Source organism: Oncorhynchus kisutch, linkage group LG22 (assembly GCF_002021735.2).
Source record: "Oncorhynchus kisutch isolate 150728-3 linkage group LG22, Okis_V2, whole genome shotgun sequence".
Taxonomy (NCBI): Eukaryota; Metazoa; Chordata; class Actinopteri; order Salmoniformes; family Salmonidae; genus Oncorhynchus; species Oncorhynchus kisutch.
In genome coordinates this window covers 44,770,624-44,785,480 of record NC_034195.2, presented here as the reverse complement: position 1 = coordinate 44,785,480, position 14,857 = coordinate 44,770,624, and the positions used below count along the sequence as shown (strand labels likewise).

The following is a 14,857-nucleotide window of genomic DNA, read 5'->3' as shown; positions in this document are numbered from 1 at the left end:
AGTGTTCATTAGAGAAGTCTTTATCAACTAGTGGAACAGAAGAATTCCTCACTATCGTCAGAACATCATTTATAATAGTTATCTATGAGGGACTGATACCAGTGTGGAAGAGATGATCACTTAAAAGACTTGGTGAATGATTACCTTGCCAATAGGACAATTTAATATTATTGTCTTGATAATAGTAATAATAGTGTGTGCGCGCGCGAGTTTCCTCCTAATACAGGATGTGGTAGGAATCGTAAGGGACATCATCATTACACCTGTTAATACTTATTTTCTATAACTTTGTTCAGAATATATTTCTTATTGTAACAGCAAGTAAAATATTCCCTTTGTGTTTTAATCACTGCCCTGGGGCATTGGGATATTTCTTTTTTTAGACCAGAGGAAAGAGTGCCTCCTACTGGCCCTCCAACACCACTTCCAGCAGCATCTGGTCTCCCACCCAGGTACTGACCAGGACCAACCTTGCTTAGCTTCAGAAGCAAACCAGCAGTGGTATGCAGGGTGGTACACCTGTCTACACCTGTTGTATTCGGCGCGTGTGACAAATAACATTTGATTTTAAATAGCTGTGCAGCGACACTCCCCATCCAACCTGATAGAGCTTGAGGTTCTGCAGAGAAGAATGGGAGAAACTTCCCAAATACAGGTATGCCAAGCTTGTAGCGTCATACCCAAGAAGACTCGAAGCTGTAATCGCTGCTAAAGGTGCTTCAACAAAGTACTGAGTAAAGGGTCTGAATACTTATGGAAATATGTTTTTTTATACATTTGCAAAAATGTCTAATAACCGGTTTTCGCTTTGTAATTATAGGGTATTGTGTGTAGGTTGAGGAAACAAATTAATTTATCAATTTTAGAATAAAGGCTGTAATGTAACAAATGTGGAAGGATTCAAGGGGTCTGAATACTTTCCGAATGCACTGTATCTGGCCTCCATTGATTTAGTCACCCTAATTCTGGCCATCCTATAAGGGTAAAAATTCCAATAGAGAGACCTGAGGTTTGGAGCAATGGCTTTCTTATAGGATTATCTACACAATTAACACTATTTTACCCATTGGCCCAAATATGTTTTTGATTGGACATCAAAGAATGAAATGGAATAGAATAGATACTTTGTCTTTTTTTTTGGGAAGAAACAGACATTTGTCTTCTCCCAATCTCAATGTCTTCTGCCGCTCTAGGTATGAAAGAATGATTGGTAGAACAGCTTTAAAACACTTGAAACCACTGGAGGGAGACAGACACCAAGCCCTCAACTCTTGAGTGACCAGCTACAGCAGACCTGCCCAGGTTACATTCTCTACAGAAACAGGCTGTAAAGGAGAACATTTTCCACAAAGCAGCGCTTGGCTTTGACACCTCTAGGGTGACATAAAACATATTGTAACTTACATTAAGTAGTCTAAGTTAAACAATTACTGCAAGTACTGTATTACTTAGTGGTTCACCACACTGTTTGGCCCAAACAAGCAGTCTTCTAGGTCAGTCCCAAACTCTGTCCTGGGGCCCCCCTGGGTGCACGTTTTGGTTTCTGCCCTAGCACTACACAGCTGATTCAAATAATCAAAGCTTGAATCGGTTATTTGAATTAGCTGTGTGGTGCTAGGGCAGAAACCAAAACGTGCACCCAGGGGGGCGGGACAGAGTTTGAGAAACCCTGCTCTAGGTCAGTTGTTGTTAATCTGCCTTCTAACATTGGGGAACACCCAAAACACTATATTTTGGGGGAAAGAGTGAGGCAGCCCATGCCATTGGTTGCCCATCCTATTGTGTTGAGCAACAAACCGGCAAGTGTCAACCACTGACACAATTCAACTTTAAATCACCCGATACTGACAGAACAGAGGGTGAGAAACTGCATCAATCCAGAGGTGTGGGAATGGCCTGTGGCCATTCATCACAATATGTGACGTTTCCCAGGGACACAGAGGGAGGATGTGTGTGTGAGAGAGAGTTTGTAAATCTGTGTGTATTGGTGACATCTAGAACTAGGTGTCTAGAACTAGGTGAGTCAGTGCGTAGTAATCTATCATCCTAACACATTCCAGGTATTCCATTTTTCCTTCCTCTGAGCACAGGAGACAGGAGGAAAAACAGGTTTGGCCTAAGGTATTAGTCTCAGTGGCAAACCAGTGACAAGGTCATTGGCTCACGGTGGGGTGCAGCCAGAGTGAAGGGTGGTGTGTGTTTGTACTGTATGTGTTTTTTATCACCAGTTCCAAATGAGCAGAGAATCGATACGTAGACGGTTTTGAGCAAACACAAATCCGACGTCACAACTCTGAGAACAATGGCCTCGAGAGATAAAACAACCATACCAGATAAAACGATCAAACTCCCCTTCCTATGAAACCATTGTGACAGGTTATAAATCAGTACATATCCTGTTCATAACCTCTGGAGAGGATGACCACACCACACACAGGCTGCCTAGTCTCATCCTGCATCCCAAACAGTCCTTATCTCCTCAAAGGTTTCAGTTGAAACTGATTTCCAGCTCTTATCCAACTGATAGGTCTATAGGCTGGAGGAAAATGCTTGACGTTTTCACCTGTTATTCAAAAGCCAGAGGACAGACACAGTAGAGGACACAGAGGACAGACACCGTAGAGGACACAGAGGACAGACACCGTAGAGGACACAGAGGACAGACACCGTAGAGGACACAGAGGACAGACACAGTAGAGGACAGACACCGTAGAGGACGCAGAGGACAGACACAGTAGAGGACAGACACCGTAGAGGACGCAGAGGACATACACCGTAGAGGACAGACACTGTAGAGGACACAGAGGATAAACCAGAGATGTGATCATAACACCTGCTCTTTCCATTTATAGACTGACCAGGTGAAGCCGATGATCCCCTATTGATGTCACGCACGCACGCGCTCACACACACACACACGAAGGGGAGGAGACAGGTTACAGAAGGACTTTTATGGCTTGAGAGATTGTGTATTTATTTGTGCCATTGAGGGTGAATGGCAAAGACAAAAGATTTAAGTGCCTTTGAATGGGGTATGGTAGTAGGTGCCAGACGCACTGGTTTGTGTCAAGAACTAATGCTGCTGGATTTTTCACACTCAACAGTTTCCTGTGTATCAGTAATGGTACACCACCCAAATGACATCCAGCCAACTTGACACAACTGTGGGAAACATTGGAGTCAACAGGACCAGCATCCCTGTGGAACACTTTCGACACCCTGTAGAGTCCATGCCGACAAATTGAGGCTGTTCTGTGGGGAAAAATGGGTATAACTCAATATTAGAAAGGGGTTTCTAATGTGTGGTATACTCAGTAGAGGTCGACTGATGATTTTTCAATGCCGATACCGATACTCAATTATTGGAGGACTAAAAAAGGCGATACCGATTAAGTCGGACAATTTTTTTAAACATTTGTAATAATGACAATTACAACAATACTGAATGAACACTTAATTGAACATAATATAATACATCAATAAAATGAATTTAGCCTCAAATAAATAATGAAACATGTTCAATTTGGTTAAAATAATACAAAAACAAAGTGTTAGAGAAGAAAGTAATATGTGCCCATATGCACTATGTGCCATGTAAAAATGTGTGCCATGTAAAAAAGCTAACGTTTAAGTTCCTTGTTCAGAACATGAGAACATATGAAAGTTGGTGGTTCCTTTTAACATGAGACTTCAATATTCCAAGGCAAGAGGTTTTTAGGTTGTAGTTAATATAGTATTTATAGGACTATTTCTCTCTATACCATTTGTATTTCATATACTTTGACTATTGGATGTTCTTACAGGCACTTTAGTATTGCCAGTGTAACAGTATAGCTTCCGTCCCTCTCCTCGCCCCTACCTGGGCGCGAACCAGGAACACATCGACAACAGCCACACTCGAAGCAGCGTTACCCATCGCTCCACAAAAGCCGCAGCCCTTGCAGCGCAAGGAGAATAACTACTCCAAGTCTCAGAGCGAGTGACGTTTGAAACGCTATTAGCGCACACCCAGCTAACTGGCTAGCCATTTCACATTGGTTACACCAGCCATTAGGCTGATAGGCTTGAAGTCATAAACAGCGCTGTGCTTGCGAAGAGCTGCTGGCAAAACGGACGAAAGCTGCTCAGTCAGACTGCTCTATCAAATCAGACTAAATTATAACATAATAACACACAGAAATACGAGCCTTTGGTCATTAATATGGTCGAATCCAGAAACTATAATTTCGAAAACAAACGTTTATTATTTCAGTGAAATACAGAACCTTTCTGTATTTTATCTAACGGGTGGCATCCCTAAGTCTAAATATTCTTGTTACATTGCACAACCTTCAATATTATGTCATAATTACGTAAAATTCTGGCAAATTAGTTCGCAATGAGCCAGGCAGCCCAAACTGTTGCATATACCCTTACTCTGCGTGCAATGAACGCAAGAGAAATGACACAATTTCACCTGGTTAATATTGCCTGCTAAAATGGATTAGTAGTTATAACTAGTGATTATGATTGATTGTTTTTTATAAGGTAAGTTTAATGCTAGCTAGCAATTTACCTTGGCTTCTACTACATTCGCGTAACAGGCAGGCTCCTCATGGAGTGCAATGGTTAGAGCGTAGAACTGTAGATTTGCAAGATTGGATCCCCCGAGCTGACAAGGTGAAAATCTGTCGTTCTGCCCCTGAACAAGGGAGTTAACCCAACCCTTTTTTGTTTCAGGTATAACCCATTTGTTTCCAGAGAGGTTTTTTACATTTTTTATTTATTTAACTAGGCAGTCATTGAAAATAATGTGTTCTTAACTGACTTGCCTAGTTAAATAAAGGTCAAAAAAATATATAAAAAATAAAAACAAATCGCCACCCAAAAATATCGATTTCCGATTGTTATGAAAACTTGAAATCGGCCCTAATTAATCGGTCATTCCGATTAATCGGGCGACCTCTAATACTCAGTGTATGTAATATTGTGTATGCAAAAGGACCTCACTTTGCTGCACCATCCAATGATTCAGGTTATTGTAGACCACGGTTCCCAAACTGATGATTTTATATGGCCCTCCTAAGTTCTGAGCAAAATATATACATATATTTAAAAAATTATTATTAGTATTTTGGACATCTGTTCAAAATTATTCCCACGCATTATATATAAATGCAAGCAAGATTTGAAAAGGTTGTGTTTTAGTCCAATATTATATATGTTTGGGCTTCTTGCAGTCAATTTGTAGTCTACAAATTATCTGAAATTATGTTCCGGGCCCCCTGATCATCCAATCAAGAAAAAAAATGATGTAGTTGATGATCCCTGCTGTAGGTTGAGAGAGTGGACCCCACATCTTGCTCCTGAACAAACACACCATCTTTAAAGGTTCATTTGTTTATGATGCTGAGGGAAAGAAATGCATCTGGTGTGAATTGCTGGTCAAATACTCAGAGGTTAAGGCCATAGCTCTCTACCCACAAGAACCCCTGATCCTCTTTCTTCTCCTCCTGTTGTTGTAACTCTGTTCTTCCCCCCTTTCTTCTCGTCCACATCCCTTCTGTCTCTCGTTACCGTTCTTCAAATATTTTGTCTGGAGAGGAAACAATCAATTTCCTACCGCCTGCTCTCGCTCGCTTTCAGGACGGTGTGTGTGTGTAGGAGGGATGGGGTGGTGTGTGGCATGGGCAACGGCATAAGACAAGGGTGGCGGAGAGTTTGTGAGGGGTGGGCGAAGGGCAATGGAGGTGGGGGGGGAGAAGGCTAAGTTCAGGGCTTTCTCCTTGACTTGCCATGAGAAATGTCCAGCGATAATGACAACGTGTAAGTGGTTCCAGAATCCTCCCTCCCTCCCTGCCTGCTCTCTCCCTGCCTGCTCTCCCTCCCTCTCTCCGTGTCTGGGCAGCATCAGGCAGTACAGTATGTTTAGGTGGTGTGGAGGAGGGCTTCTCTTACTCTTGTTTAGTCCTTCTCCCCCCTGCTCTGTAAGTGTTTATTGTCTGTCTGAAGGGGATCTGGGTATGTGTGCATGCAAATGCCATAACAGGGCATTCCACACAAAAGATAAATGCAGACCAACACACACTGTACTGAAACAAACACACACTGTACTCCAAGTGGTATAGTGGTGAACAGGGACACTGGACAGCACAGGAGAATGTCACAAGGTGGTCAAAGCCAGGGTCAAGACATGGTACCAGGCAACAGGAAACACTGCTTCAGTCCTGGTACATTCCATCACAGTAAATCATGTCTAAATGAATAAAACAGTGGATGAATGGGAACTCTAACCCTTAATGAATGTAATAACATGTTGCTGTTCACGTCTATTATGCGATGCCAACATAACAGTGTGGTCCTGTGGCTAAAAGGAAATACATACTGTAGTAGTGTTTCACAAGCTTGGCCATCAGAGGCTATATTATATTGTTTAATTTTTTATTTAACCTTTTTAACTAGGCAAGTCAGTTCAGAAAAAAAATCTTATTTACAATGACTGCCTACCCTGGCCAAACCCAGACGACGCTGGGCCAATTGTGCACTGCCCCTATGGGGCTCTCAATCACGGCCGGATGTGATACAGCCTGGATTCGAACCATGGACTGTTGTGACGCCTCTTGCACTGAGATGCAGTGCCTTAGACCGCTGCGCCACTCTGGAGCCCATATCAGTCCCTGTGCTGCAGAGTATAAAATGTACCATGTCTTATGATGAAATGACATGAAAATCCACACAGAGATACTCAAAACATGACAGACAAAGACAGGCACATACACCGTCTCTCTCACCTGGTGAATGTGTTGGGATCAGCGTTTCTGGACAAGAGCAGCTCCACACACTGGACGATCTTGTCCTCACTGGCAGAAGCTGTGCATGCAGCCATCAGTACAGTGTACTGGTCTATGTAACACACAAAGAGCATTAGTACTGGGGCAGAATATTCAGTCCATGCATAATCTCATGACTATCATTTAACTAGACACAATTCAATGCCAACAAAACCAATGTCAATGGATAAAACATCACATTAGACATTCAATCAATAGTCATTACAATAATAAGAAACCAGACATCACACCAGACAGTGCAGGATGAGGCAGCATAATAAATATCATTTTGAAATTGGCCCTGTGAACGTTGATGTGATCGATATCCTTTTATCTTAACTCGGGATCTGTGGTGTTTACTTCAGTGGCATTGTCTTGACATCTCAGACTCGGAAAACACGAGAGTGATGGCAATCTGCTGAATTCCTGTTTCGGCATGGACTGACTGTGTGCGTGTGTGGAGTGTACGTGTCTGTGAGTATGTTTTAGGTGGGAGCAATCATTGAGGGCAGTTGCAACCAGACTGACGGTTTGCGTCTGCAGTGGACCGGGGAAAATAAATACAAGTCTGGGGTTGGCCTAGTGCTATGACGACAGCACCACGCTCTGTGTACCAGCTTTATCAATCACTCCTGCATTCCTCCCCCTCTCTTTCTCTCTCTCTTGGAGAAACACAAAATAGGAAGTGACCACCGCTCTCCCGTTTAATTGTTTCCTTTCAAAGCCTCTGGCAACAGATGCCGCCACGGTGTGTGTACACACACACACACACACACACACACACACGTATTGTACACAACCATCCCTGTTGTATGTACTAACTGGAATAACATACACACAGACCAAGACACCTGTAATATCCAAATGTGGTAGCACTGTCCCCAGTCTATCCATGACTTAAAGTCTCCCTTTCCAAGATCACCAATACAACAGATGCATTCAATTTCTCCACGAGAGATAGAGAGAAAGACAAGAGGAATGAAACAGTCGAAGCTGTAAACTGAAAACACCGGCGGATTAGCAGCATGTTTTTCGACGGTTCCTCTTTAACGTCATAGATATTAAGTAATGGCAGATGAACTATGTAGCAAGGCTTCTAATTCGCTGTCCAGTCTTTGGCCGGGACACGTGTGGAAATTGAAAGAAGGTGTGAGAAGTAGAGGGGGGGGGGGGGGTCACTCTGTATCACCGTGTGTGCATTGGTGTGCATGCGTGTGCTTCGAGTGCAGTGTGTGTGTGCGCTTCATCAAGGAAAGCTGAAGTGGCACGTCAGAGGACGGGAAGATTAAGTCTGACCAAGCAAGGCTTGTGTCATTCGATATCACAGAATTCCTTCCTTTCCTTGTCCATTGTGGGTGTTCTGTTTCAGTATCCCGCTATCTGTCCTAGTTCTGACGGGCTGATGTAGTCAGCGGGAGCATTCTCTTTATTGCTCTCAGTCTCTACAGAGGTGGGCAGAGCAGATAGTCTCTTCTACAAGCAGAGACTTGCATAAACTGGAAGATGTGAAAGAGTCTGGCAGCAATGAGTCAAATTCTAGATCACACACCTGTCTATGAAACCCTGAAAAACCACGAAGTGCCAAAAATAACTCCCTGGCTGAATGATTCAACATTTAGGTCTATTAACTTGTTAGAATAAGGCTGTACTTTTGTTCAACTACAATGCAACACATCACACCTGTACTGCACCAGGACGTTGTCAACATCTGAGTGCTGGTGAGGGCATGGTATTGAATACAGCTAACATAATATGGCACGTCTTTCTTACCTCTGCTGAAGTTAGCGCTGGCCCCTCTGTCCAGCAGCAGCTTGGCGATGTCATAGTGAGCCATGTGCACAGCACACATCAGCGGTGTCCACTCAAACCCCAGCCTTGTCTCCACATCCAGGCCTAACAAGGCAGGGATTAGAAAGGTTAAACCAGTCCATACAGTTACAGCACTTAGCTATCTTACTAGGCACAAAGACCACAGATGGGTAAAATGTATATAGTATGTATAAGCTGGAAGTAGAGGCCTGTGTGTGTTGTTGTCCATTAGTTTACTCCAATTAGAGAAGGGTGGTAGGGTTAGGGGAAAATAATAAAGGATTTTTTTTATTTTTATAAAAAATTGGAAATGACAGACAATTACATTGATGGAAGCTACAATCTATCTGCAATATTAAAGCTGATCTATCCCCTAAAAATATGAACATTTGGTGTTATTTTAAAAGGACAAAAATGTGCTTTTTATTTCTAAGGGACCCAAACTTTTGAACGATTGTTTATGTGTGTGTGTGTGTGTGTGTATATATATATATATACACACACACACACACACACACACACACACACACACACACATAAACAATCGTTCAAAAGTTTGGGTCCCTTAGAAATAAAAAGCACATTTTTGTCCATTTAAAATAACACCAAATTGATAAGAAATACAGTGTAGACATTGTTAATGTTGTAAATGACTATTGTAGCTTTTCCATTTTTTTATGGAATATCTACAGAGGTCCATTATCAGCAACCACCACTCATGTGTTCCAGTGGCACGTTGTGCTAGCTACTCTAAATGTATAATTTAAAAAGGCTAATTGATCATTAGAAAACACTTTTGCAATTATATTAGCACAGCTGAAAACTGTTGTTGTTCTAATTAAAGAAGCAATAAAACCGTGCCTTCTTTAGACTTTTATTTTACCTTTATTTAACCAGGTAGGCCAGTTTAGAAAAAGTTCTCATTTACAACTGCAACCTGGCCAAGATAAAGCACAGCAGTGTGACAAAAACAACAGAGTTACACATGGGATAAACAAACGTACAGTCAATAACACAATAGAAAAATATACGTAGTGTGTGCAAATGTAGTAAGATTAGGGAGTTAAGGCAATAAATAGGCCATAGTGGTCGAAATATTTACAATTTAGCATTAACACAGGAGTGATACATGTGCAGATGATAATGTGCAAGTAGAGATACCAGGGTGCAAAACAGCAAGATTATATATATGTATATATATAACAATACGGGGATGAGGTAGTTGGATGTGCTATTTACAGATGCGCTGTGTACAGGTACAGTGATCCGTAAGCTGCACTGTCAGTTGATGCTTGAAGTTCGTGAAGGAGATATAAGACTCCAGCTTCAGTGATTTTTGCAATTCGTTCCAGTCATTGGCTGCAGAGAATTGGAAGGAAAGGCAGCCAAAGGGGGTGTTGGCTTTGGAGATGACCAGTGAAATATACCTGCTGGAGCGTGTGCTACAGGTGGGTGTTACTATGGTGACCAGTGAGCTGAGATAAGGCGGAGCTTTACCTAGCAAAGACTTATAGATGACCTGGAGCCAGTGGGTTTGGTGGCGAATATGTCGGGAGGACCAGCCAACGAGAGCATACAGGTCTTTGTGACAAAACGGATGGCACTGTGATAGCAAATTGGATGCAGTCTGAGTAGTGTTGGAGGCTATTTTGTAAATGACATCGCCGAAGTCAAGGATCAGTAGAATAGTCCGTTTTAAGAGGGTAAGTTTGGCAGCATGAGTGAAGGAGGCTTTGTTGTGAAATAGGAAGCCAATTCTAGATTTAATTTTGGATTGGAGATGCATATTGTGAGTCTGGAAGGAGAGTTTACAGTCTAACCAGACACCTAGGTATTTGTAGTTGTCCACATATTCTAAGTCAGAACCGTCCAGAGTAGTGATGCTACGCAGGCGGGCGGGTGGGCAGCAATCGGCATGCATTTAGTTTTACTAGCATTTAAGAGCAGTTGGAGGCCACGGAAGGAGTGTTGTATGACATTGAAGCTCGTTTGGAGGTTTGTTAACACAGTGTCCAAAGAAGGGCCAGATGTATACAGAATGGTGTCGTCTGCGTAGAGATGGATCAGAGAATCACAAGCAGCAAGAGCGACATCATTGATATATACAGAGAAAAGAGTCGGCCCGAGTATTGAACCCTGTGGCACCCCCGTAGACTGCCAGAGGTCCGGACAACAGGCCCTCCAATTTGACACACTGAACTCGATCTGAGAAGTAGTTGGTGAACCAGGCGAGGCAGTCATTTGAGAAACCAAGGCTATTGAGACTGCCGATAAGAATGCAGTGATTGACAGAGTTGAAAGCCTTGGCCAGGTCGATGAAGGCGGCTGCACAGCACTGTCTTTTATCGATGGCGGTTATGATATCTTTTAGGACCGTAAACGTGGCGGAGGTGCACCCATGACCAGCTTGGAAACCCGATTGCATAGTGGAAAAGGTACGGAGGGATTCTAAATGTTCGGTGATATGTTTGTTAACTTGGCTTTCGAAGACTGTAGATAGACCTATATCCATCCTGCCCTGCCTAACAGTTTGGGTCTAGTGTCTCGCCCAATGAAGAGGGGGATGACCTCGGCAGCTTTCCAATCTTTAGGGATCTCAGGCGATACGAAAGAGGTTGAACAGGCTAGTAATAGGGAATGCAACCATTTTGGCAGATAACTTTAGAAAGAGTTTTGTTTAGCCCAGCTGATTTGTAGGGATCCAGATTTTGCAGCTCTTTCAGAACATCAGCTATCTTGATTTGGGGAAGTTACTGCGGGGGGTGCAGAGCTGTTGGCCGGGTTGGGGTAGCCAGGTGGAAAGCATGGCAAGCCGTAGAAAAATGCTTATTGAAATTCTCGATTATCGTGGATTTATCGGTGGTGACAGTGCTTCCTAGCCTCAGTGCAGTGGGCAGCTGGGAGGAAGTGCTCTTATTCTCCATGGACTTTACAGTGTCCCAAAACTTTTTGAAATTAGCGGTACAGGATGCAAATTTCTGTTTGAAAAAGCTAGCCTTAGCTTTCCTAACTGACTGTGTATATTGGTTCCTGACTTCCCTGAAAAGTTACATATCGTGGGGGCTACTCAATGCTAATGCAGTACACCACAGGATGTTTTTGTGCTGGTCAAGGGCAGTCAAGTCTGGAGTGAACCAATGCCTATATCTGTTCTTAGTTCTACATTTTTTCAATGGGGCATGCTTATTTAAGATGGTGAGGAATGCACTTTTAAAGAACAACCAGGCATCCTCTACGGACGGGATGAGGTCAATATCCTTCCAGGATACCCGGGCCAGGTCAATTAGAAAGGCTTGCTCGCTGAAGACTATTTGAGTATCTGGAGAATCAGCATTTGTGGGTTCGATGGCCAGAAACAAAGTACTTTCTTCTGAAACTCATCAGCCTATTCTTATTCTGAGAAATGAAGCCGATTCCATGCAAGAAATTGCCAAGAAACTCAAGACCTCATTAAACGCTGTGTACTACTCCCTTCACAGAACAGCGCAAACTGTCTCTAACCAGAATAGAGAGTGGGAGACCCCGGTGCACAACTGAGCAAGGGGACAAGTACATTAGTGTGTCTAGTTTGAGAAACAGGCGCCTCACAAGTCCTCAACTGGTAGCTTCATTAAATAGTACCTGCAAAACACCAACAGCGAAGAGGCGACTCCGGGATGCTGGCCTTCTAGGCAGAGTTGCAAAGAAAAAGCCATATCTCAGACTGGCCAATAAAAATAAAAGATTTAGATGGGGAAAAAGAACACAGACACTGGACAGAAGAACTCTGCCTCGAAGGCCAGCATCCAATCCAGCATCATTGGAACACAGGAGTGATGGTTGCTGATAAATGTAGATATTACATTTAAAAATCTGCCGTTTCCAGCTACAATAGTCAATTACAACATTAACAATGTCTACACTGTATTCCTGATCAATTTGATGTTATTTTAAAATGTTCCAAAAATTTGATTTTCTATCAAAAACAAGGACATTTCTAAGTGACCCCCAACTCTTGAACGGTAGTATACACACACAATTTTTTTTAGGGGGTGGACCAGCTTTAATACGACTAACAGATTGTAGCTTCCATCAATGTAATTGATTAAAAAAATTTACTCAGATCAATACGAAAGGTTGCAAACACTGTTATTTACAGAACATTGCCTGAACAAGAGGGCTAACACCAAAGATTATAATATTCAGTAAAAGGCTGACTGTATAACTGGTGCTTCAATTTCAAAATTGTAACAGATCATAATGGCAATTTCCTAATGTAGAATTGACTGGTCATTATCAAAACCTGCCATTGTCCAACAGCTGCTGGACCAGCTGGACATCTTTGGTGTTGATGGCTCTTTTCAAAGTGGAGACCTTATCCTCTGCTTCTGGGACCCCTGCATCTGTGCTCTGTTAGTTTCAAGTTTTAATGTCACATGCACAAGTACAGTGAAATGCCTTTCTGTTAGAAATTAATTACACAATGCTGGTACATTAAATGATGAGTACTTCACTGTGTGTTGTATTTTAAAAGTGATTGTTGTCTGGTTGGTAGCTAGGTCATGAAGCTAGCCTGGCCAAACTACTAGACAAGACAGACCGTCTGGGATAGTTGTCGCCACCTGCTGGATTGGATTTACCATCTTCCTCTCACACTGTTACATGCACGCAATAGCTAGCTAGCTAGATAAAAAAAAAAGTATCGTAACTAAACAATAAAAATACTAAAGATAAATGGTTGTCTTGGATCATAATCAAACGAGATAACCTGACAAGTTACTGCGCATTCAACAGAGCTGGCAAATATCTAGCCAATTCATCTTTAAAATTAACTATAGCTATCTAGCTGGCATTAGCATTTTAGCTGGCTCGAGCGCAAGATGACAGATACAAAATTATTGGAGAAACAAATAGGAAATATGTGTCACCTCAATTAAGGGGACCTTTATCGACTTTGAAAATCCAATGTCCCACTCGTCGTTGCTCCCATCGCTTTCGTCTCCTGCAGGGAAGGCATATTCCACCTTGTTGGACATGATGACCTCGAGTATGGATCTTCTGTAAAAAAGGGGAACACTCTTTTCACGGCACTTCGATACCTAAGTTACTTTTTCGTAACAGGTTAGGAGACTGAGATTAGGGTTAGGAAAAGAGTTAGGGTTTGCGAAAATGATATCCTAACCTAGTACGAAAATCACTTCGTATCGAAGTGACGTGAAGAGTGTGTTCTGTATAAAGCTTCAAGACGCACGTGACCATGGAGGGCGCTCCATGAGGTCACCCGGGTGACAATGTCAGATTCAGGTCAAGTTTGCGCATCCAGGTCTACATCGTTCATATGCTATATACATCAGTGGGCTAGACCATAAATCCAAAAGTATTTTAAGAACAGGAATTGTGGGTGTTGTAAAAACGTTTCAGAGTTCTACCCAGTGGAAAACTGATGGACCAAAGGGGCAACCTATTTGACTTTGAAGCTGCCATACCAGTTTAGTTGTAAGAATGTGCATGTTCTGTTTGTTGCAGCTATGCCAGCCTGCATGATTGTCAACCCAATCGCTTCAAAAAGTAGGATACCTGTGCAGTTCGAGAAATAAGAGAGGAAGCCATATACAAGGTCAGTGCCAGTACCACATATTCAATGTGCAAGGATACTGAAGCCTGATCTCAGGAGCTTACATTCTCAGGAGCGTACGTTCTATTTCGTAAAGATAGCTATTCTCTGAAGCAAGTGTGGACACTAGGCTGAGGAGTAAATTTCACACATCCCCATGAGCTACATTAGGCAGGGATTACGAGAAAGTGACTGGTAGCAGGGTAATTTTAGTAAACAGTATTGCAGTAGCATAAGTGCTGGGTGTGTGCATGGTGGTGTGTGTGTGTATGTAAGCAGCCGCATAGGGCCCCAGGCCCCCAAAATGTTTATATTTTTAATTTTGAGGAACTCCGTTGGGGTTTTAATTGACTTGTTATGTCAGTCACTGACAGTCACTCAATTAGCCATGTCAGCATTTTTTTTTTAGATTGATAAATTAGTCTAGCCAGATATCTAAACTTGGCTGACTACCGACCAGTTACGCAGGGCACGTGCCCAGGGGCCCTGACCTCAAGGGGGCCCCCATTGATTTTGTTAGTCAATCTCACTCAAGTATCATTAATTTCAGGAAATTAGGTGTAAAACTACAAAATGTTCTCTTCACTCCATGACATAATGTGTAGAATTGCAAGTTTCTTTTACTTTAACACTTAAAAAAAAAAAT

General features: G+C 42.5%; 1 protein-coding gene across 3 annotated transcripts in view; it reads right to left on the bottom strand.

The window, feature by feature from the left end:
* Nucleotides 1-13,896, bottom strand: part of asz1 (ankyrin repeat, SAM and basic leucine zipper domain containing 1) — a 33,805-nt gene extending 19,909 nt beyond the window's left edge. For 2 of the 3 annotated variants that reach the window (XM_020456799.2, XM_031801337.1), the window contains exons 1-5: nt 13,780-13,896; nt 13,526-13,655; nt 12,905-13,007; nt 8,580-8,702; nt 6,771-6,882 (exon numbers count right to left, since the gene is read on the bottom strand). In XM_020456799.2, the coding sequence (XP_020312388.2) occupies nt 6,771-6,882; nt 8,580-8,702; nt 12,905-13,007; nt 13,526-13,655; nt 13,780-13,856 (545 nt within the window). In that variant the 5' untranslated portion in view covers nt 13,857-13,896. The remainder of the gene's footprint in view (nt 1-6,770; nt 6,883-8,579; nt 8,703-12,904; nt 13,008-13,525; nt 13,656-13,779) is intronic. The other variant, XM_020456800.2, reaches the window with a different exon arrangement.
* Between the last annotated feature and the right edge of the window lie 961 nt (nt 13,897-14,857).